The sequence below is a fragment of the Mus caroli genome, chromosome 18, assembly GCF_900094665.2.
Source record: "Mus caroli chromosome 18, CAROLI_EIJ_v1.1, whole genome shotgun sequence".
Taxonomy (NCBI): Eukaryota; Metazoa; Chordata; class Mammalia; order Rodentia; family Muridae; genus Mus; species Mus caroli.
In genome coordinates, this window is record NC_034587.1 from 11,687,265 (window position 1) to 11,712,636 (window position 25,372).

At 44.4% G+C, this 25,372-nt stretch overlaps 1 protein-coding gene across 1 annotated transcript in view; it reads right to left on the minus strand.

Moving 5' to 3' along the window:
* The window catches only part of Kctd1 (potassium channel tetramerization domain containing 1), a 183,752-nt gene extending 168,797 nt beyond the window's left edge, over positions 1–14,955 (minus strand). The window contains exon 1 of the mRNA XM_021150844.2: positions 14,830–14,955. Within this exon, the coding sequence (XP_021006503.1) occupies positions 14,830–14,838 (9 nt within the window). The 5' untranslated portion in view covers positions 14,839–14,955. The remainder of the gene's footprint in view (positions 1–14,829) is intronic.
* Positions 14,956–25,372: the final 10,417 nt, after the last annotated feature.

Sequence of the window (25,372 nt, forward strand, 5' to 3'; positions counted from 1 at the left end):
ATGACAGGAGCTGCTTAAGTGAGGCTAAGTGAGGAGGGAGCTGGCAGAAAGGAGCAGGACCAAAAGCAGGGGAGGGACAAGAGGGGCTAGACAAGGGATTACAGGAGGCTCTGAGGTCAAAAAGTCGCTCACTCACTCACTTGGTGGGAACTGGTGGACGAATCATAAACTCTCGCCTAAAGATGAGTGCGAGAGCAGCAGACTGCTGAGGGACAGCAATGGCAAGTGACAGACGCCACATCCCACTGACCTCACTGGCTGTGGGTGGCGGAAGTCAGAGAGACTAGTTCTCAGGGGCACTGTGACACAAGTCTAGCTGATGTGTTCCAGAAATAATGATTCTGAGTTAATGGGTAGCAAGAGAGACTAAAGGGCTCTACAGTCCAACACGTTTGAAAAACACCAAGTTAGAACATTACTTCTGCATATGACACACCTTCCAGAAACTTTAAGGTGCATTAAAAAGACTTCAAAGGAGACAGTGTATGCTGAGTTTCCCAACAGTGTCAGGCTGGCAGACCCTGTTTTATTTCCTTCCTGGAACATCTCTGGGGTTTACTGTCCCCGAGGATAGACGCTCTCTCTTAAAATTCATTTTATGTGTATGACTACTGTGCTGGAGTGTGTGGATGCCCCATAAGGGTACAAAGCCATAGAGGTCTGAAAAGGGTGTCAGATCCCTTGGGACTGGAATTACACACGGTTGTCAGCCTCCACGGAGATGCTGAGAATCTGGAAGAGCAGCCAGGGCTCTTTCTTCACCACTGAGCTATCAGTGTTCTGGAAGTTAGGTTCGAGGAGCAATAGAGGCCAGTGCTCAGCGGAGCCTGTTTGAAATGTAGATTTTTAGGCCTTCCTCTACACCTACCCAGAAACTGGGAGTGGAGCCAGGAACCAGCTTTTAAGGGGCTCCCTAGGCTACTCTGGTGCATGGGGTTTGAGAGCCACTCAGTTACAGGGTGATGATTCATACTTACACACAGCAAAGACTTAGCTAAGGGGTTGGCTAAGTCAAGATGACTCTGAGGTCAGGTTTTATAACTGATGAGGTAAAATAAGAAATTTGGGACTCTGTGGCAAATCCCTGGGTTACTGTCCCAGGCTAACTCATTGTGAGCTCACTATCTAGCCATGGATAACCCTAAACCCCTGTTTCGAGCACCAAAGCACAGGGGTCAAAATGTCTGGTGCACTACAATGTCCCAGTTTATGCCTTTTTAGAGTGTGTACCCAGGGTTTCCCGAATATTAGGCAAGGACTCTACCAACTGAACTACATCCCAGTTCTGGGAGACAGAATGTTTGTAAACACCATTATCCACTCTTGAACAACCATAAACAAATCCTATGTGTGGCTACACAAGTTCATAATCTGAGGTTAAAAACAATTATATACAAAGAGCTTTATTCATCAACCAGCTTAGAAGTATTGTGCCCCCCTTCTTCATAAGGAGAGAGAGTTAACACAAAAACTTAGAAGAGAGCTTTTTTTTTTTCAGATGTTAAAAAACAAAATTATCTGTCTTGCTCTGTAGTGGGTAATTTAGGAATGTTCTTCCCCAGCATCTGTACTTTGTAGGAGAGCTGTCAAGAATAACTCAAGTACATGAATATTGCAATTGTACAAAGGAAGAAAACAATCTAGGAGCACATTTTCAGTAGCAAAATCTGAATCTATGTCTGAGTCTGAAATGCATTTAAATTGTATTACATTCACTTATTCGCTTTACTTATGTACTTAAGGTGTGTGTATGCAGGGATATGCCAGTGTATGCAGGCACATGCCAGTGTGTGCAGGATCTAAAGCTCAGAGCACAACTCTGATTGTTCTCTCCATGCACCCAGTGGGTCCTGAGAGCTGACCTCGGGTTATAAGCCTTGGTGGCAGATACTCCACGAACCATCTCTCTAGGTTCAGAGATAAATCTTGGCTCACACTTTCGTTAAGTTGGAGGGATGACCATGGAAGACCCTTGAACAATTATGCAGAACGAATCCGTTGAGCTTTTTATATGCTCTGAGCTTCAGCTAGAAATATCCATAGTGTCTAGCGCGGCTGAACACAATGATACATCAGAAGCCAAAGGGCACCATTGTGAATGACTTTTCATGAGCACAGAGGCTTAATTGCAAGGGGGGAAATGATTGGGAATAGTCCTAATCGCTTAAGGTGAACGTCTTGTAGAACTCTCATTCCATCTCCCGTTCTCAGTTCTGACTCATCTCCTACCAACATGCATGACTGGCAGGGTACCCAGGATTCCACTGGTCATGAACTCTTATGGCTCTTCCTGCTCAGCAGTGATAGGTGAACTGGGTAAACGTTAGATCAAGATCTGCTTCTTCTATAGCCAGTGTGACTTATGCAACCTTGGAATGATTCATCATGCCTATTCTTCAGATCTCTGAAATACTTGAGCCACCAAAAAAAGAAGATTTAATCCTGAAATTCTGGCTTTCCTTTAGAGACTGACGTTTCTAACTACTTTATTTGATGATACCACAGGCTGCAGAGTTCAAACCCATGAAAGTTCAACCCCCAACACCAGCTTTGCCTCCCAGACTTCAAAGAACATTAGGTTTGTCGGCCTGTTTATTTTGAGAGGGGTTTCAATAAAGGCTGCAGGCTGGCCTTTTGCTTAGATCCTCTTGCCTCCACATCCCAAGGCCCCTATCTCTTGTTCCAAGCCCAAGCCTGGCTCAAGGAAGGGCTAAGTTACAGCACACAGCAGGGTGATTTCCTTTTACCACTGTGTGTTGCCTTTGCAAAATCGCCCTTTTACTAGCTGTCCCTCATGAATGCTGGCAAGAAACTTATGCTGGAGTACACTTGCAGTCCCAAGCCTTGGAAGGTGGAGGCAGGAGGCTCAGAAGTTCAGTCATCTGTGACTATATAGCAGGGAAAGAAAGAGAGATTTAGCAAGTCATCTGGCCATTTCTACCTCCTTGGGAAATGAATGACAAGCCTCAGGAGAAGAACGAGCCAGCAATGGGAGCAGAACCATGTAGAGCCCTTGATAACATTTCATATTTCTGAAAATGGCTGAAAAGCTGTGAATACCTAAAGGCCTCCTCCCTGTTAAAAGTTCATCACATACATCTAGAACAAATAAATCCTCATACAGTCTCAGCGTTGATTCCCCATATCTCTAAATCAAGGCCCCAGCTATCACGGGACTGACAGCTTAATGCTATGTTGTACTGTAGGATTGTCATTCACGTGTTTCCCTGTGTCCGAGGATGAATTATAGCCAGTGTTCTCTCTCCCTTACCCTCTATGGAGTCTTTTGCATCCAGGGCCAAGGATGACCTTGTCGTTTTAATTCTCCTGCCTCCACTTCCTGAATGCTGCAATTTCAGGGCTGGGCCACCATCCCTGCTTTATGATAATCAGGGGATTGAATTCATGAGTTCCTGCACGCAAGGCAAGCACTCTATCATAGAGCAACATTCCCAGCCACCCTGAAGTACCTTCTTGTGCTTTTTATAGGCCAAGGCATAAACATTTCGCCCATTTTACAAAGTGGTTGGGAATAATTAGTATCTTAATTCTTAGAAAGGACTGGATGAAGCCAGATTTACAGTTACAGACTTAACAGTGGGTATAGAGTTCAAAGCAACTAGAAAAGCAAGACAGAACTACAAACAGCAACGTGTAGGTCTCTTCCCTTCATGGTGGTACACGAATACTTCAAACTGAGTTATTACTGTTATTAAATTCCAGATTTCTGATTACTTTCAATTAGGCATGTGATAATATGGCTGATGTTAGGGAATGAAAGCCCTTTTTTTTAGTTGATTTAACCTGGAATTCAAGAAACACACACACACACACACACACACACACACACGCTTACATAACCCCCATCTCTGGGAAATCGCAATCAGTGAGTGCTAACGAAGTATACACTTTATCTAACCTCCCTGGCCCACTGCCTAAGAAAAACTGGGCTACTTGGAGATGCTGATGCTTCCAGTTGTCCCTCTGAGCCACAATGGTTTCCTTGAAAGCGCCAAGGCAGGTTTTAAAAGCTGGCTCAACCCAGCTTTCAGAAACCAGGAGTGTGCGTCACTGCCATCTGCTGGATGGAATGGGCATCGCACGAGCTCCGGAGCTCCTCTGCTGAGTGGGAATCTTCTGATTTGATCCCCAGGGTTGGGTCAGAATAGGGTGGAGTACTTACCCTTCGAAGACCAGCTTTACACGCCTGCAGTATTTTGAAACCCTACAACATATGTACCCCGGAGGAATTTCTTGTGCGCAATCAAGAAGTAAAAGGGGATGAGGAATGTAGTCTAGCGTGTAGAAAGCCCTGGCTTCAGTCTCCCAAAACCGACAAAACTAGTTGTGCCGGCACACCTGTAATCCCAGCACCCAGGAGGGGACTGAGCAAGATGAGACCAAGTTCAAGGTTATCACTAGCTACATAGCAAGCTCCAGGCCATCTCGAGCTACCTGAGACCTCATCTTTAATGCAAAACAAAACGAAAAGTGGAAAAGGACCATCTTTGGAACAAACTTCCCAGATCTAAAAGTTTGTCTGTCCCAGATGATTGATCTAGTTAGTTAGAAAAAGCCTGTAGCCATCAGGCCAGGGGACTTACAAGAAGACAAAGTCAGAGCCTGCTGTTTTATTCTGTGTTCATGCATCCAAAAATTATTTATTGAGCACTAATGCTGCATGCCCTAAAGAACTGAGTAGGGCAGCCAGCATTGGTAATTCTGGAACTTGGGAGGTAGAAGCAGGATGATCAGGAGTTCAAGGCCAACCTTGGCAAGTTGGAGGTCAGCCTGAGCTGCATGAGACTGTGACTCAAAACGAAGAGGAAAACCAAACCAAACCAAACCAAACCTAACCTCAGGGGCTGGAGAGCCAGCTAGACATTTAGGAACCCTTGCTATCCGTGCTGAAGATCTGAATTTGGTTCCTAGTACCAAATGGAAGGCTTGTAACAACCCATGACTGCAGTTTCAGGGGATTTGACAGGGGAGCTGATAAGCTATTTTGGCCCCAGAGTACCAGATACACACATAGTGCACATACACGCATGCACACACTCACACATACACAAAAATAAAAATAAAACATTGAAAGGAAAACCACAAATGGAATTTGGGAAGTTAGGAGCACTTGCTGTTCTTCCAGAGGACCAGTCTGGTTCCCCTCACTCATAAATGCAAAGCTTACAACTGCCTGTAACTCTAGCTCCAGGGAGTCTGAAACCCTCTTGTGGCCTCTGTGGACATGCATACACATTGATACCTATGAATACAAAATAAAAATAAATATTTAAAGCAAAACCCAACCTAACAAAAAGAACTAAAGAGGCAAGGGAAATAAACATAGCGTCTACTCTTAATCATAGAATATTCTCTCTCCTGAGAGCCAGTACATGCTGGACGTGTGCACCCCATTTAGCTCTTAGGATAGCCCTCAGGCTGTTGCTGTCTTGTTTATAATCATCCCATACTGGTATCTTAGTCACAAGGCAGAAACTTGGTAGTTTCTGAACACCAAGGCTTGGAAAAATGAAGTCCATCAAGGTGTTACAGTGAGAAACTGACAGAGGCAGGTGTGAACGTGGGATCTCGGGGTGGGCATGTTTGAGGGACAATGGTCAATGCCCTGGAACAACTTAGTCTTTTGTTTCTTTCCCACAGAGACTTTTGGACTTGACTTTTGTATATGTCTTGTGTTCCATTAGCTACAGATTCTCAGCAAAGTGAAATACACAAATATGATGAGAGGAAGGATTCACCAGGAAGGGCATCCCTGCCTCTCGAGAGCCTTTGAAGCCTGTCCAGTTAACATTCTCTTCAGTTCAGAAGGCTTTTTCCTAGCAGCAGGCTGTCTCAGCAGCCGGCACTGACTGAATTGCTGTCAGCTCTCTCTGAGTAGAAAACAAATCGACATTTTCATTGATGTGACAGAGTATTGTGAAAATACACTTTGCTTAGCAGGAGTTCTAGGGTTGGGTGTTTTGGTGGCAACAATCTCAAACCACTTTGTCGTGTACTTGGTTGCATACACTGGTGTGTGCATGTGTTCAGACTTGTGTGAAGGCCAGAGGGTGTTAGCTGGTATCTGCCTCAACTGTTCTTTACCTTAGTTTTTGAGACAAGATCTCCGACTGAATCTGAAGCTTCCTGCTTTGGCTAGATTGGCTGGCCAGTGAGCTCCTGACATCTGCCCCTACCCGCTTAGATCCCCTCTGTCAGAGTTACAGGCGCACACCACCACACCAGACCTTTTTGTGGGTTCTGGGAACCCAAACTTGGGTCCTCATGCTCATACAAAAAGCACCTTTATCCATCAAGCCATCTCTCCATTTCTCAAACCATTTCTATTCCTTTCTTTTTTGGTTACAGATGGGGAGGTAGTGGGAGGGAAGTGGGAGAAGAGTGTCTGGGATCTGGGACAGTTCAGGACACATAGCAGTGTGCTATGGAAAACATCCAGGTGTGGTAGCAGAGGCAGGAGGGTCTTCCAAATTTTAATGCTAAGCAGAGAGACCATACACCTCAGAAAATATTTAGTCATATTAGCCGAATAAACAGTAAGCTAGAAGTGTTCGTAGAACAATGAGATTAATGCTAAAGTCTGGCTGTTGTGATGTCTTATTATAAAAAATACCTGTTACATTCAAATGGACTAGAACTTTTGCTGGACCCCATAGCCAAAGTTTATTACATCCCTTAAAGTCATTGAAGACTGCTGTCCTAGCGCACTCTAAGCCTGTTTATTTAACCCACCTTTAAGAGAACAATGCAAAAACAACCTCATTTGCCCTGGAATTCCCATATAACCAACTTTTATAACCTAAGCTAATGTATAGCTATAGTCTTAAGTTATGTACTCTTCCGTGCCAATGACCCAAAGTGTGTGTGTGTGTGTGTGTGTGTGTGTGTGTGAAGTTATGGTAATGAATCCTGGAAATAGAAAAGAGGCTGAAAGCATCCTTATAAAACGAACACACCCCACAAATGCTGGAAACATCATCTGAATAGTGTTTGACAGTGTTTGTTTGTTTGCTTGTCAACGGGATCAGTTAGAGTCAGTGACTTGTGAAACTCTGTTAAAGATTTCTATAAGGTATCCCTTTCCTTCTTCATATGATACTTTTTCCACTGTTAAGTAAATATAGAGCATAGCCCTTTGTTAGGGATAGACAGATACAGACATGCAAGGACCTACACACACACACACACACACACACACACACACACACACACACACGGGGTGGGGATGGGGCCGAGAGACAAGAGAAAGACAAGACAATGCAGCATTCATGCAGGCACAGATTCAGACTGGTACAACAGCCAGACAGGAATGACAGGACACACAGAGAGAAAGAATTCAAATCCAGGCTGGCTCTTGGTTTATTACACCAAGGGGGGAGCTTCATAACTTCTTTTCCTTAATGCAATACTGACACACTATTGGTGACTCTGAGTTTATCATTAATGCTTTCCTCTGACACTTCTGATAGTTGTTCTTCTGGGTTAGAGTCCCTACGCTGCTCCCACCCCTGACTTAACAACTGCATATACGCTTTGTAACTAGTGTTATTTGAGGGGCCCAGCAAGGAATGCTGGATTCGCTCCTTTGGGTCATGGATATTCCCACTGTGTGGGCACCATCTTGTGCAGCCAGGAAGCAGTGAAACTCAAGCACACTGAAGGTTTGAGCAGTTAGAAGTGGGGTGGCTCCTCCGACAGGGGGTGCCTTGAGGCATTGATACTGCTTATTCTATCAGAAACCACACAAGGCAGGTTGGAGAGAGATGGAACCCCAGGCGATATGGCTGAAAGGATGGGCATTCATCTAATTAAAGCCTGCCCCACATTCCCAAAAGGCTACCTACAAGAGACCCACCAGAAAAAAATGCCTTAGGGCTTTACGTGTGTATCAAACTCCCATGAAGAGAATGGTATTCACATTGCTTCCTGAAATAACTGAAGCCTCAATTTTCTGGAAGGAGCCCAGACTGGAATTTTCTGGAAGGAGCCCAGACTGGAATTTTCTGGAAGAAGTACAACCAGAGAAGGAAAATACTATTATAAAAGATTTATGGCAGGCTTCTTTAATGGAAATCCCCTTTCTAATAAATGTCAATGTTGAAAGCAAAACCACTAAATGCCCAATTTCAGATTATTTAAAAATTAATCCACAGACTAGATGTTCTACATTTTTTTGTGAATCTAGACATAGAGGATAAGTTTTTGAGAAGTAAGAACAAATTAAAAGAAGGAACAAGATCTCAGAAGCTCCAAAGCGCTCACTTATAAAGAGACATGAGAAGACCACATGGAGACCAGGCTAGCCAAGGAGCAGTCGAGAGAGGTCCACATGTTTTGGGGAATCACTATGGTTTAAGTTTAAGGTGTTTCCCAGCTGGCTCAGGTTTGGATGTTAGTTCTCCAGGGGGTAGAGGTATCCTGGGGGGGGGGGGGGGCTATGGGTTATTTAGGAGGTGGGTCTAGGAAGTTGAAGTGGGTTACTGTGATCTGTGTAAGTTGTACCTGTCCTCCAGCCCCAGTCCGGATTTCTGTACTTTCTGGTTAGTTGCCACTTAAGCAGCCCCACAGGGGCCTGCAGCCCCAAATTAGGCATCTCCACCGTGGCTTTCTTGTTGTAAATTGAATCCATGCATGAGCCAAAAGGAACCTTTCTTTTCCCATTTGCTTCTGTGGGGTGTTTTGACTTAGAAACATAAACGTCACCGTGGTGGTAAGAATTGTCCCCATAGGCCCACAATCTTGATTGCTTGGTCACCAGGCAGTGGCACTACTTGAAAGGAATGAGGAGGTGTGCCCTTGTTGGAGGAAGTGTGCCACTGGAGGTGGGGTTTGGGGCTGCAGAGGCCCAAGCAAGGTCCAGTGTGTCTCTCTTCCTGCTGCCTCTGGATCCAGATGTGAACTCTCAGCTTCCTCTCCTGCACCATGTCCTGCACCATGTCTGCCTGCAGGCTGCCATGCTTACTGCCATGCTGATAATGGATAGACTCTGAGACTGTGTGCAATCCCCAATTAAATGTTTTCTTTTATGAGAGTTGCCGTGGTCACCGTGTATTCAAGGGTCAGATACACAAAAATGTATCTAAGGAAAGGTCAATTTAAAGGCGACTTATTTCCTTACACCTTTCTTGCTGCCTTTTTGAATGGGATGGTTATCTTATTTGTATGCAAATGACTTTAAAAGGCAGAGTTGAACAGCTAATTTTTAAAAATTATCCATTCATTTTTTACTTTTATGTAGGTGTGCTTTGCCTGCTACAGTTTATATGAATGGCTTGTAATGCAGGAACTCACCAAAGCGAGACATTACAAGCCGTTTGGAGCCACCATGTAAGTTTTAGAAACCAAACCCTCTGCAAAGGAGTAAGCGGTCTTAACCACGTCGCCATCTCTCCAGCTGCTGAGCAATGAACTTTTCCAGTAATGTAAGGCCTTTATACCTTAAACATTGTTCTTAACGTAGGTTTATTGTGCACAATAACAGATTTCACACATGTACAAAATGTGCTTATTCACCCCATTCCCTCTCCTTGCCCCCCACACTCATACCTGCCCCCTTCCTCTTCCCAGTCAGTCACTCTTCTACTTTCAAGCCATTTTAAATGACCCAATGGACTGAGTTAGACTTACTTACAGGCGCATGGGTGAGAGGTTTCTTACAGTTTGCCAGTGGCCACAGCAGTGATTTTATGATACAGTTCATGTATATCATAAGACACACACCTGACTTTGTTCCAAAGCCTCTCTCAGTGGTGACTTCCAGCTTATCAGGAGCTCCTTGTTGAACAGACCTTACAGGGCAGTTCAAGCAAAAGGGGCTTAGAGGACAGGATGTGAAGGACAGGCAGAGGAGGCCCTGATGGATACAGGCACTGCACAGGACTGTGGAACAAATGGAGCAATTGAAGAATGACCGGACCAGATGCCATGGTTGCCTTGTGAATTTAGATACACTGGATGTGGATGAGGCTTCTCATTACCACTCCTTCTGGTCACTCGAGAGGAAGCAAAAAGATACCAAACCAGCCTCCCAAATACCACATCTACTTGATTAACATGCCCTGCATTCATTACTTTTCTTGCTGTGATTAAACATACAGCAAGAAGCAACTTAAGAGGGTATGATGGTTTATATATGCTTGGCCCAGGGAGTGGCACTATTAGGAGGTGTGGCCTTGTGGGAGTAAATGTGTCACTGTGGGTGTGGGCTTTAAGACCCTTGTCCAAGTTGCCTGGAAGCCAGTCTGGTCCTAGCTGCCTTTGGAACAAGAAGTTGAACTCTCAGCCCTGCCAGCTCCATGTCTGCCTGGATGTTGCCATGCTCCCCATGTGGTGATAACAGACTGAACCTCTGAACCTGTAAGCCAGTCCCAGTTAAATGTTGTCCTTTATAAGAGTTTCTTTGGTTATGGTGTCTGTTCTCAGCTATGAAACCCTAACTAAGCCAGGGAGTAAAGGTTTGTTGGGGCCTACAGTTTTAGGGGTACAGTCCATATCTGAGGAAAAGGCACTGTAGCAATGGCTTTTATGGTGGCAGGGTTGTACCCATGTACTTCCCATAGCCGTACATCTTGGTTGAACAGGTAGTAGCAAGTGGATTGGAAGCTCAAAGCCCATCCTCATGGACTTGCTTCCTTAAGCAAGGTTCTACCTCCTAAAACTTCTACAACCTTCAAAGTCAGCGCCACCTGGGGGCAAAAACATTCAAACCTCAACAAGCCCCAAACCTTGATATTCTTCTCTCTTCTCCTCTCGGTGACCCATAACCAAGCTTTTCCTAGATGTTTACCTTCAAAGCGGATTGCACATCTTTCCATCACTGGTTCTCCTGCCGCTAGCTACATCTGATGTGCTCTCGCCTAACCCACTGTAATGGCCAATTCAAGGTTGCCTTCACCACGTTGCTCTGTGTAATCATTTGCCCACATGCTTCCAGGATTGTGCACAGGCCTCAGCATGCGCTGCCATTCTCCTCCCTAGCCTTCTTGCCCCTACCCTTTAGTGTCACCCTGAGGGTTGAAACCACTGCAACCCAGCTCATCCACTTACCTCTCTAACATTTAGATCTCAGGTTCTAGAGCTTTCTCTGGAAATCTGATCCAGCCTTGGCCATTTTGCACCTCTTGGTTCATACTACTAAAATTTCCCTTTTCTTTCGAAGCACTAATCTCTATCAATTGTTCAATTATCCAATTAATCTGTCTCTGTAATCATAAACTCTGGGCAATCAGGGCCCTGGATGCCTTTCCTCACCATGGCGGCTCCAGCATCTAATGAAGTTTCCTGGATAGCCAGAACAAATAAATATTGGTTGGCTGAATGGATGAGCTTAATGAAAACAGACTTCAAGAAATGATTCTTAAAAGGTAATCTCATCTTACTCTTTGCAGAGCTCTCAATCTAAACTCCTCAAAAGCAAAGCATTCCCTGCATCTGGTACATTGTTATGAATGAGAAGTCAGGGAGTTGTAACTGTATCCAAGGATGGCAAATTGTTTCTCAAGCCTGCCGTGAGTAAGTTCTCCAAGTAAGTGCACACACTCACATCCAAAAGTTTTCATTCCCAAGATGTTTTTTCTTGAGGATGAATAAATGCTTTGTTTATTGAAAAATGATAAATTATAGTTGAAAAAAGTTCAAAAATGCAGTTTAAGAAGCAGCTTTTTAAAAGCCAGGTTTGAGTGACTTTACAGTTGATGCAAATAGTAGATCTGAGAAAAACAAAAACAAAAACAAAACAAAAACAAAAACTATATTTCAGGATGGTGTATGGTAATTACCCAGAGTTTAGAAATGTCAAAACCAGAAAGCAGTCATACAAGCAAGTGTTACCTTCACTTTTCTATTTGTATTTTTTAAAGATAAATAATTTGATGCAGAAAAGCCTAAAATACATGTTTCAATGCAAACTGACCAGGACATTTTCACCAGCTAGTAGAAATCTGTCTTACTGTAGCTACATTCTGAATGCTTGAGTAGCATAAAGTGGGCAGGAATTACTGAATCATCTCCTCAAAATAAATGCTTCACAACAGAATATGAAGAATAACCAGGAAGGTAAAATTATTTATGAACCCTGCCTTTACTGAGTGCCCCACTATACATGCTCTAGCAAAGAGTCACAAGAATAACAATTGTACAGCTGGAAGAGAGACCTCTAGTGTATGTTCCGGGAGTTTATATATTTTGCTTCGGGCATAATTAATAGAGCAAAACCCATTGCAGTCAATTTGCATGCTGTGGTGGGAGACCCCCACCCCCAACTAGCATTCATACTCCCTGCATCTAGAGATTTCTTCCATGCAAACCTATGGCACTTTTGCCTAGTTAGTTACATTCTCTTTACACACAAGCCCCAGCCCAGGAAGTTTTCTCTATGATGCGAAGTTTTAAAGTTCCAGGGTCACCTTTGTCACCACATTAACTAAACACTTAACCTACTGCCATCCTTACAATCACCAACAGCTCTTTTTAATCTGCATCAGCAGGACCGCTAACGGCACAGACTCCTAAACAACCAGCCCTTTCTCCTAAGCCAAATGCCACCGAAATCTAAGCATGAGGGATAAACCGGCATCTTGCCCATTATCCTGGAGACAAATGGACTCATTGCTATTTAAAATTCGCCAAGTCGACTGGCTATTAGCTCTTACAGCCTCCCACACAGGCAGGTGGATTCCTTGATGTGGACTCAAGATTTAATGAATCATTTCGTGGCATCAGCCTCAGCCTTTAAAAAATTCTTTATTTTCTCCTTTCTACATTAAAAACACTCAGAAAATGTTTCCCCTGGAACACACACACACACACACACACACACACAACACACGAAACAGGAGGTCTCTTAAGGAGTCTACTGCTGAGAAGGTAAAAGCCTTTTGCTCATTTTTAATTTGCTAAAACAATCCAAGCATGCTTGGTACCCAGAGGGTATTCTCAAATAAACTTGTATCTCTAGCTGCCAGCTTAGTTGATTGAAAACAGAAGGCAAACGTTTCTTAAAGAATGAGTATGTTAAACTGTGTGTCTCCCCGAGTGCCACCAAACTGTTGTCTTCCCGGGTGCCACCAAGGACACACACACACACACACACACACACACACACACACAGAGGCGGGGACTGGGGGGTGGGAGAGAACAACAAAAATTTGCTTGAAAGCAGCCAGTCCTATGCCCTAAACGGTAGTATTTGTATAATATTTGTACCAAATTACTTCTGCCTTCCGAGGTGTCCCTCTTAGACAGGAAGCCAGAGCATAAAGGTCTTGGACAGTTCGCCCGTGCGAGTCTCCACGTACAAAACCGACCGCCCCATCCTAACTTTGCTAACTTTGTCCGCTCCGGCCCAGTCGGCCTGCGAAGCACAGTTTCGGTAAAAAAGGTGTTAACACCGAAAAATCATTTCCACGACAGCTTAAGTGCTGAAGAGCACAAAGGCGATCCAAGCCGGCCCGGGATCGCTAGGAAGTTGCTGCGTGCCTGGCGCCCGAGCCGGGCGGGCATCCAGATAAGGGGTCCTCGCATCAGTTTCACCCTCCCCCTACTTCGGCGTTCAGGGATTCAACCTCACTTTGCAAGCAGTTCACCACAACGCGTCACCCGCCCCATTCTTTTTTCCAGGAGGTGAGGACTCTTTTATTTTCCAGCCAGGTCCCTCTTGGGGGCAGGAGAGGAAGCGCACACCATATTTCCATCAGGAGGGGGGGGGGCAGGCTGGGGGATGGGGAGGAAAGAGGTCAGAAAGGAGCCAAACTGCTTCCCTTCCTCCCACCTCTGCGCCCCGGAGCGCGGGTTTCGACCGCGCACACCGGTGGCGGCCACGAAACTCTGTCCCTTTAAGAGAACCGTGGACTCCAGAAGAGGAGGAGGGAAGGATGTGGGCTCAGGACTCGGAGCTGCAGGCTCGGTAGAAAAGGGGCAATCGCTGAAAAGCCGCCGTTACCTGCGGCGGTGGCGGCCGCAGCCCTCCCCTACCCCAGCGCCCCCAGCCCGCGCCAGCCTCCCAAGGAGACGTCGATTCCGGAGAATGTGCCTAGGTCTCTATCAGGGGAGGAGGTGGGAAGGAAGAGGAACCGGTGCTTTTTAAAAATAAATGAAACATTTGCACCCAAGGAGGGGGGAGGGGAAATGGGAGGGGATGGGAAAAGGCTTTAAAGGCGCCTGAGTGGGAGGAGGCGACGAATCTGGATCAGCCCGGGTGGCATGCGGGCTGGCTCTGGGCACCAGCCGCGGCTCACAAAAGGGCTCAGCCCGGGAGAAAGGGGAAGGGAAAAATAAATAAATAAATAAAGCGCCTGGGGGCCCGATCCGCTCAGCAGCCACAATGGCGTCTTTGAGCGGGTGTCCGGGGGGGCGCCGCCAAGGCTGGCTGAGAGCAGGGCGACGGTCCCCACCCCCAACGCGATCGGCGCGGAGCCTTGCGGCGCCCGGGGAAGAATGGACGCGCGCGGCTGGCGGGAGCCGGGACGGGACCCGGGGGTCCGAGAGCCGCAGCGGTGAGCTCCGAAACACAGCATCCGGCCGCTTGGACCCCTAGCCCCGTCCGCGCGCCGCCTTCCGACCCCGCGGAGCTCCAGCCGGGGCTCTCGCCGCCTCCGCCCGCGCCGCTCGGCTCCTTCTGCCAGGAAGAAAACCGAGGAGCCGCAGACGGTGCGAGCGGATCCCCAGCCGCCGTCCGCGCCCGGCTGCGTGTGTGCGAGTGTGCCGCGCTCTCGCCCCATGCCTGGCACATGCGTAAAAGCGAGTTGCGCCCAAAGTCCCAGCCATACCCTCCTTAGCAAATAATAACAAACCCAAACCGTCAGATCTTACCTGAAACATTGAAGCACAAAGTCTCTTTCCAAGTCCCCTTTTCCTTTTCCTCTCCCCCCTTTTCCGATTTCTCTCCCAGCGATCTGCTCGCCTCGCCACACCAGAGAGAAATGCAATAGCTTGGCTAAGGTAGACAGAACAAAATACAGAGGAGAGTTGCTCCAGGGCTTTGAAACCCCTCAAGGCAAGGATCAGGATACAATTAGCTCGCGCCTCTACCTCTACTCCAAATCTCCAAAATAAAACTTAAATCAAATTAACCGATCACAGGGCTCACAGTTGATCTTCAAAAAATAAAGCCTTGCATAGACCTATAGAGTAATATACATATACGATTTTTTCCTAGATTTTTTTTTTGTTGTTGGAAAAACAGTCTCATTCCGGCCCCCAACTTGCTTTTTACTCTTCCCTTGCACAGAAAAGCTGATTTTAATCGTTGTGATTAGTTTTGATGTAACGTGTCCGCGGGCGATTTCTACAAATGGATGGAGTGTTTCTTTGCCAAAAGAGGGAAACGCAGCAGATGATGATAATTATAAGGATTGTTGGTTGTTTCTTTTTATTTGTGTTTCGGGCTCCTGCTTCACTTTCTCGAGTTGACCTGACGTTGCTGTTACAGGAAGGTCCCACAACTTGTTGATGAGGCTCACCGCCCTGTCTGATCAAAGGCTAGGTGATAATTTGGCAATAGAACAGCATGGTTTTGGTTCCTTTGGGGACATAAATGTCGCAAATGACGTGGATAAAAATAAAGCACATGCAGTCTACTTTGCCCCAATCAAGTCTGAATCACTGCCTGGGGGTGATGCACAAACTCATTTCAAATGTTCAACCATGCAGAATTGTAAAAAGATTGAAAGAGTTACACTACATTTTTTTTTAGTAGGAAAATTAAAACAAAACAAAACCTAACACACCTACCATTTAGATTTATTTGATCAACCTTTTGAGCATACCTCCTGTATTGTCCCTGCTTGCCTCCCCCAGTACCTTTGTGTGTGTGTGTGTGTTTAAATCCATTATTTGATGGAAGGACTCCATGAAGGCAAGGAGACTGAGGTAAACACATCTCCCCAGATTGCAGCTCTGAGTTCTGAGCCACCCTCCACCCCCATCATTTCTTCATCTTTAGGACTCTGCTCAAAGACTTTTGCTGAAGACTGCCCTTTATCTAATTCTGTTCATGGTTGGTTGTAAATTCAAGGCTAACTTCCCATTAGTGTTACATTCTTGCAGGATATTTTTGAAATGGTATGTGTTTTGAGCACTTCACAGTTCACAATTAATTCAAAGACTTTGCTGACATTTCATATATATGCATGCATGTACACACACTGAGAGAGAAACACACACACAGTGTGTGTGTGTGTGTGTGTGTGTGTGTGTGTGTGTGTGAGAGAGAGAGAGAGAGAGAGAGAGCAGGTTGTACAGCCAAGGATACAGAAACAGGAAAACCCATGCAGAACCAGATATGCCTTGCAAATACTTGTAGCTGGCAGCATTTAACAGGAAGTGATTTTTACCCCGCATTTTACCTTTAAGATAAAGAAGTTGTTACAATGTCAACAGATTAAGTTTTTCATTTGTTTATTTTTAATATGGTCCAACAAACCAGTGCTGTAATGACTCCAGAGACTGGTGTTATAATGAGACTCAGAGGTAGTGGTGGCTTTTATTTTTAGTGTGGAAAGTGTATTAGGGCATAGGCATTTTGCTCTGAGAACATTGTGCCCTTGGAAGAAGAAAACAGAAAAATCTCACAAAGCAACACAGAAGAGGCTCACAGTTCTATTTAAATATTCTCTTCAGTAGATATAGTCTGTGACCTGCAATAAAATGTTTAAAAAGACCACAAAGAGCTAAATTCAACAGAATGAACAAATGTTTCTTTTTCCAAATGATGTTAACATTAAAAAAAAAAAAGTGAGGAGGCAAGGGCCTCAGCAGAAGCAAGCCCAACCATTGGATACTTACATTACTGGAAATGCTTAGAATCAGGAAAGTTCAGAGTTTCAAATAAAGCATGGACATAAAGAGTCATGAATGGATGGGACCCAAGTCTGAACATGATATTCATTTATGTCTTATGTAATACCTTACACACACACACACACACACACACACACACACACACACACACTTGCTGACCAAGCTCCCTGCCATTATACAATGTAGTTAAGAATCTAGGGCCTCAAACTAAGTCTGACCATGTGGAGTTCTCCACTTGTGCAGTTGGTCACAGTGCTGCTACTCAAAGAGTTTCAGCTTTGGGGGCATGTGACAGCTTTCATTGTCAACTTTTGCAATCTAGAATCTACTAGGAAGAGAGTTTCAATGACAGATTCCCTAGATCAGATTTTAACATGGCTGTGGGTGATTATTTGATTGTGCTAATTGAAATGGGAAGACCAGCACTATGGATGGCAACATTTCCTAGGCAGGGATCCTTAGCTGCATGGGAGCAGGGAAAGGGAGCTGAGCACGGATGCCCATGCTGTAGTTCTTCCTCTGCTTCTGCCTGTGGGCTGTTAAGTGGATTGCTTCACGTTCCCATCACTGTGACTCCTCCCCTTTGATAGTGCGGTACCCTGGAACTGGGAGCTAAAACCAACTCTCCCTTTCCTCGGCTGCTTTTGCATGGTCACTTATCACAGCAACAGAAAAGAAACTGAGGCACAGCATTTCTGGGTTTCTGGATCAAGAATGCTCAACCTGTTTGTTGAAGCTGTGACCTAAAGGAACTATTAATTAAAAATTAAAAACACTAATCCCCCTAACCTCAAGCCCACATGCCATCTGAAGAACAATGCATTCCTGTCCTAGAATGTTTGAGCTGAAAACTCCTTTGCAGACCAGTGTGTCATCATCATTCAGAGATGGAGGTAAGAAGCAAAGCAACTTGCCTACCATTTGTAAAGGTTTCATTTTTATTAACTGTGTGTGTGTGTGTGTGTGTGTGTGTGTGTGTGTGAGAGAGAGAGAGAGAGAGAGAGNGAGAGAGAGAGAGAAGGGAGGGGCTTGTGTGGAGCCAGAGGACAACTGTGTGGAGTTGGCTCACTTCTACATTTACATAGATTTTGGGAATTGAACTCAGGACACTAGGCTCAGGCAGCAAGGACCTTTTACCTACTGAACCATCATTCGGACCTAAGATGATCTTTTTAAACAGGTCATTGGTAGCTGACCTCCAAATTTGTGGTAGTTCTAGTGTTGGGCAGTCTACGGAAAATTCTCATTTTAACTATCTTGAAAATGCATTTTGTTTTATCAATACAAATAGATAAATGAACTTCAAGCCCTCCAGACAAAGGGTTAAGATGATGTATTTTAAATTTTTTAAATAGACTGTTAACATTGAGCTGCTGGCATGAAAGTGCACCTATAATTCAATACTTGGGAGGTGGAGTCAGGAGGATTACCAGTTCAAGTTATTGTAGGCTACTCAGGAAGTTTTAGGCCAGCCAGAGTGATAGGAGACCATTTCCTAAGAAGAATAAACAGGCTATTAATGAAAGAGCATGTGAAGATCCAGGCCCCTGTCTTAGCAAGGATGAGAGACCAACTTAAATTATATTTGCAATCACACAATGACTTGAAAATACATTTTTCAGCCTGGTGTGGTGGCACATGTCTTTAATCCCAGCATTCTAGGCAGAGGTAGAAGCAGGGACAGGGGCAGGGGCAGGAGCAGAGAGGCAGAGAGACAGAAAGAATCGCAGAGGGATGAGGGGCAGAGGGGCAGAGGCAAGCGAATCTCTGACTACTAGGCCAATGTGGTCCTTCCACATAGGGAGCTCCAGGACAGCCAGGACTACATAAAGAGATTCTGTTTCAAAAGGGGAGGGGCGTGGAGAGGAAAAGAAAACACTTTCCCCTAATTGATACCATATATATGAACTTTAGCCACTTTGGAAATTGTGCAATGTGTCTGTAAACATGTGTGTGAACACGTGCTTCAATTGCAAGGTAAGGAAAAGAGGACATTCAAACTCCCAGCTCTGACTTATCCACAAATAACCAGAGACCAGCGGTCTAACGAACACTAGCAACAAGTAATTGCTTGGTTCTGTCAGTGAGAAAACAGCCAGGGTGGTGGTGTATGCTGGCAACGCCAGTCCTCAGGAAGCCAAGAGGACTGCTGGGAATTTGAGACCAGCCTGGGCTGCCTCAAAACACAAAGTAAAACAAAACAAAAAATGCAAAGAAAAAAACCAATGGGGGCATAAATATAACCCTTCCTGAGAATAATCCAAGATTTCAGATTCAAAATGAGTTCTACTAGTGTGGAGAGGCGCACAAAACATTGATAGGGTGTTATGAACTGTAGCCAGGAGCTTGGCTGAAAACGTTGAGCATGCTGGTGGTTGTGGAAGAGAAAATAAGATATACTTTCAGGAGTGTGCGCTTCCCCCTCTCACTGTTACTGTGGCACAGATCATTTGGCTGCATCGTAGCCACCGAACCCTCAAATCGCAAGTTCCTGCTGAACATCGCGGCTTTATCCAGGGCAGCCCTGAGGTGCCTTCTTGGTGGCGATTTGACAAGATGTGGACATTAGTTGCTGAGATGAAATGTGAAATTGAAGAGCCCTCCACTGAAGCAACCAGACACCCAGATGGAATTGAACAGTTCAGCAGCACTTCATATTAGGAAATGCAGAGAGACCTCAGAACTTGGGTTTAACCTGGGTGTGCTGAGAGACCTCGCTAGCAAAGGCGGCATGGGCAGTCTTTCACTGGTGTGGTCTCTGGATGACCATCTTGCTGACATGGCTTCAGCAGCCTCCACCTGTGACTCCAGGAGAGGTCCTGCCACACAGGAAGGGCAATTATGCAGTTATATTTTATCCTTGTGTCAGTTAGGGGTTGGGGTAGCAGATCACCTGGTTTTTATCAGTCAACCCGAGACTCCCTGTAATGCTGTGGAATGTGCGTTTTCCTGGAGTTGAATAGAAGCATTAAGGAACTGAACAGAATGCGTTTGTGATTGCTGGAGTTTGGCCCCAGCTACCACCTGTTTATAATTAGCCTTTGCAAAGCATCATAGCTCTCTGCTTCGCCGAGGACGCTATACACCAGTTGGTGATTTCTTCTCTCTGACAAGGCGGGTCTTCTGTCACTTGCAGATCTACTGATGGGTGGCCTTTTCAACGGATCTGTGAATCGGACATATACAAAGTCCTCCTACAGAGGTCCTTAAATCAATGCAGTCTTTTGTCAGTGTTTCTTCTCTGGCTGCCCAATGTGAACACTCATTGTGATCTCAAATTAGAAAATTTGAGATTACAGAAAATTTAAGAAGAAATCAAACAAAAATATGGCCAAATCACCAATTGTAGTAGTTCTATTTAATGGGAAAATATATTTGCCCCCAAACGGTGGAGATGTATGGTCAGGAAAGGTGTCATGTATCTGTAATCTCAGAACTTGGAAGGTTGAGGCCGGAGGCTTACCCAGAGTTTGAGGCCAGCCTGGCTATATAGCAAGCTTTATCTGAAAAAAAAAAAAAAAAAAAAAAAGCTTTTTAAAAGAGGAGGAAGCTGGAGGTGCCTTAGTGGTACAGTGTTTACCCAGAGGCACAAACCTTGAGTTTGATTCTATCTAGCACTGTGAAATAATAATGATAATGATAATAATAATAATAATGAAGTTATTTACTTATGAGTGCTGTGTGAATTTTTTTTTTGTAAGAAAGCAGAGGCTGAACATAGTGATGTAAGTCTTTAATCCCAGCAGAGGCAGATGGATCTCTGCAAGTTTGATGCTAGCCTAGTATTCATAGTGAGTTCTAGGACATGCGGGGCTATATAGAGAGACCCTGTTTCAAAAGAGATAGGTAAATAATAGGTAGGTAGGTAGGTGATAGATAAAAGGGAAGTAAGAAATAGATATATCACCGTGATGAATAAAAGGATATGTATTTTCTTTGAAAATTCTTTGTCAGGACCACTGAGATGGCTGAGCAGATAAGGGACATTTTGATGGCCCATGTTTGGTACCTGGGACTCACATGGTAGAAGGAACTCTGATCTCCATACATGACCATAATGATGAGCCTTGGCTTACCAGGGACCTCTCCCTCCTCCCCGTGCGTGCCCAAGTGAACAATGCAGAGTCCGGGATCAATGCTAAAGCAAGAGAAATTTATTGTTCCAGCATGCTGGGGTCATCATCCTGCACCCAGAGGAGAGGCGGTGCCCCTGGGCCGTCCATTCGGCAAGTTTTTATACAGCTTCCAGAGGCAGAATAGAGCATCAGCAACTAGGCAAAGTATGATTGGCAGAACAGTGCAACCTTTAAACTGATTGGTCTTTAGGGAATGAGATAGGCTTAACTAGCCTCTTCCTTCCGGCCTATGTGTTCTCTGACCTGTCTCTTCCAGGAGGGCAAGGGTGCCTGGTGGAATTTTCCAATGTCTCTGAGCTGACCTCTTCAATAGCACACATGTGTGCACACACATATGCATATACACACAGATAAATATGAAACAATTTAAAAATAAAAGTCTTTGTCCAAGAACCACCTGTTTTTAGTAAGTACTTGCGAATAAGTTTCATAACTTTAAAATTACAGTCACAACTCTGCCTCCTTAACTTGTGAAGAGAGCTTTAGTTTCTTTAGCCATAAAATATAAATAAATATAATGAATATATAAATATAAAACTCAGAAACATAATGGAAAATTCCATTTGAAGCATTGCATTGATTAACATGTAGACATTACTCAGAACTGTAAGCAGCGCGGCATACTCTAAGTCAGTCGCAGCAATCATTATCATGGTGGCTTCCAGGCACTATACAGTGATTAACCCTGTTCCCGTGCAAGTGTTACTGTTTAAGTTAAAGGTGTAGAGGAAGAATTGACCTTGTCATGTTATTATGGCATCTTGAGGTCCTGATGACACTTTATTTTTTCACAAGAAAAGCGGTGCAGACGGAATGGATTCCCCCAACACTTCCCTTCTTGAGGTAAATCCTAGCCATAAGAAACCTAAACATGGCAGTCATGGTGGCCCATACCAGGAATCTTAGCACTCAGGAAGCTGAGGTAGGGAATTGTGAGTTTGAGATCAGCTTAGATTGTGTACAAGACCTATTAAACAAACCAAGGGCAAGGAGGGGGGAGGGGGGAGGGTGGGAGTCTCCTGCTTTTATGATGACGCTTCCTAGCAAACATACTTCCTGTCTGTTCCTTTGAGCATACTGCATTCTGACAAAACTGCCTCATGCACATAAAACAATTAATTAAGCATTTTGTATAATTGTTTGAGTAAGAAACAAGACTTGACTAGAATTCTTTCACAACTTCTTTCTTCATAATTATTTGCTTTTGCCTTTCAGGAATTACAACGTCCCTTTTGAAAGGAAGAAAGAAAGAAAGAAAGAAAGAAAGAAAGAAAGAAAGAAAGAAAGAAAGAAAGAAAGAAAGAGAGAGAGAGAGAGAAAGAGAAGGGAGGGAGGGAGGGAGGAAAGAAAGAAAGAAAGAAAGAAAGAAAGAAAGAAAGAAAGAAAGAAAGAAAGGAAGAAAGGAAGGAAGGAAGACAGACAATGCAGTTTTAAAAATAGGAAAAAATGAACTTTAGGGCTGAGTCCACTGTCTAAGGAACCCCATTAGACAGCGGCAGGCATGGGGTGTCTCGCCTCCTGGTTTATGGATGTTCCTTTCCTAACTTTTAGAGCTTATCATGTTCTGATCCTTCCATGGAATCTGTTAGGGTGTCCATTTCCACTTTATGTAGCAGCTGTTTTAAAAGAAACATTTTTTAATAAGATGAGCATTTCATTAGATGCACACACTTCCTGCCTGTCTCCGCCTCACAGGAACAAGGCTGGCACCCAGGCTGCCTCCATTTGCCATCATTCGGCTCATGGGCAGCTCATCCGGTTCAGAACCACTTAGCTTTGCTTGGCTGTCTCACTGAAGCTAGGCTGTTCATGAGAACCCCCGCAATACAATTGTGGCACCTCGGGGGACCATATACATTTATGTAAGTTATCTCCCCATGCACCCTTCGGTGTCAGAACCTCTCAGCTTTGCTAACCATAAAAAATCCGCCGTAAGCATATTACTAACTTTAAAACCCTAATGATATGGATGTCATATTTCAATTTTTAAAAAACCTCTTCCTGCTCCACCCCTGGAAAAAAAAAAGAAACCCTGTAAAGCTTATCCAATGGAATCAAGCTAAGGTTAAAAATACAGAATTTATTTAAAAGAATGGAAAATGTGCTCTACTGTAGAACACACATAGAGACACACACACATTTACTCATGCACACACAAGCTGATTAGTGAAATGTAATAATTAAATAAAAAATAAATAGATCACCAAGCTGAAGTAACAACTTTAATAAAAAAATCACTAATGGAAGCAAGAATCTATGTAGTTTCTTTAAAGTTAAGAGAAAAATAATGTTTCTATGGGGTTAATGAGTCTAAGCCTGATTAGTTAACATGAACGTGGGTTAGCAGATCCATGGGACTTTTTAAATGGTTCTAAGACAATTGTTAATAAGATCATCCATAACAGGCCTAAGGAACAATTGTGAGTAACGGCAGGGCCGTGCACTGCATAGAGACCATCTGGTTGGGAAAAGCAGATAGGAACATTCTTAAACGCAGCCCTCAGCCTGTCCCTCCAAGGTTACTAAGTACATAATGGATTTCTTAATTTTTTAAAAAGGAAAAAAAGTTCATTGTACCAAGCACATTGCAATTCACGCTGAGAAAACACAAATCTGTCTGTATTTCTAGAGCCTCCATAAAGGCTTATAAGATACTGATAGTAACGTATATAAGATAATGATAGCAACATATATAAGATAATGATAGCAACGTATATAAGATAATGATAGCAACGTATATAAGATAATGATAGTAACGTATTAGCCTTTTGCTTTATTTTATTTTTTGCTTCTAAAGGTTTTGATAGGTAGACTATTGTTATAATCTTGTTACTTGCTGGACATGGTTGTGCATCTCTATCATCCTAACTTTGGAGGTAGAGGCCAAGAGTCAGGGATTCAAGGGTCTGCTCAGCTACATAATGAATTCAAGGCCACCCTAAGACTTTATCTCAAAAATATGGCTGTAGAGATGGTTTAGCAGTTAAGAGTTCCCACTGCTCTTCCAGACGTCCTGAGTTTGGTTCCCAACACCCACATTAGTGGCTCACAACCACCTGTAATCCAGCTCAAAGGTATGAGATGCCCGCTTCCAGCCTCTGAAGGTAACCATGGACATGTGGCTTACACTCACACAGATACACAGATGCACATAAATTAAAATAATACATCTTTAAAAAAAGTTCTCCACACAGCATGCTTGTGATCCCAGTACTCGGAAAGTGGAGGGAGTAGGGTCGGGAATTTCAGATCATTCATGACTGCATAATCAGTTCTAGGTCAGCCTGGGCTACAGGAGACCCTGTCTCTCCCACCTATGTATGCTCCCCTAAAAAATACAGAAAGGGAAGGAAAGAAGGGAAGAAGTGAGGAATGAAGGAATGACAAAGGAAAGATTGCAGGTCACACAAACACAAAACCTGAAAGGACTGAGAGTTAACCCAGCCTATAGGAGAAACTTAGGAAAAAATATTAAAGAGATAATTGTCGTCTTAAGGGACAGAACACACACAAGCAGCGGGCTTCTCTTCAGGGTTGGGGGCCCAGGAGCTGAGCTGAGCTCTGTTCAAGCACTGCTCCCTTCCCTGGGACCCTAGATTCTCACCTCTGGAAAGCTACAGGAGTAGACGAAGATGGCAGTGAAGCCGGCGGTGCCAATCAGGGCTTTAGATGGGTGTTTACATACTCAGTGCCTTCACCCAGGTCTGTGCTTGACCTGGCAAGTCTCTCACCTCAGCTTCCTCTGACATCCTTCTACTCAGTTCTGTTTATTCTGCTCTTTTGACTCCCGTTGCTCATGATTTTTATTTTTAATTACACTTAGCAAGAAACCTCACCTCCAGGACTCCACTGGGCTGTTTGCTAGGGGCTCTTATCCCATTGCCCATCTATTCCTTATCCAGTCCCACTCTGTCTCTCTGCCTCTTCTTCCTTACTCTATCCTTTCCTCCTGCTCTGTTTCTGTTTTGTTCTTTTCCTCCCCATCCTCCCTTCCTTCTACTTCCTTCCGTCTTTTCTTCCTTCTTCCCCCCTCCTTCTCTCCCTTTCTTCTGTCCTTCCCTCCATCCCTCCATCCTCCCTTTCTTCCTCCTTCCTCCCTGGATACATCCTTCGCTTCCTTTCTTCCATCTTCTCTTCACTTTTCTTCTTCTCTTTGTCACTTTCTTTCATCCTCTATTAGTAACAAATTAAGGGAAGGTGTTTCCCAACCAAAGCAAGTTCAAGAGGAAGATCTTCACAGCCTAATTAGCTGGCTCTTAATTTGTGAGAAGCTTGGCTGTGTATGTTTCCTAATTAGACTAGGAAACCCTAATGGGACCGCAGCGACCGACTGCCTCCCCCAGGCTCTCACAAGACACCGCCTGTCCCAAGGAAAGCACAGGCACTCTCTCCTTGTAATTACCCTCCCATACACTGCT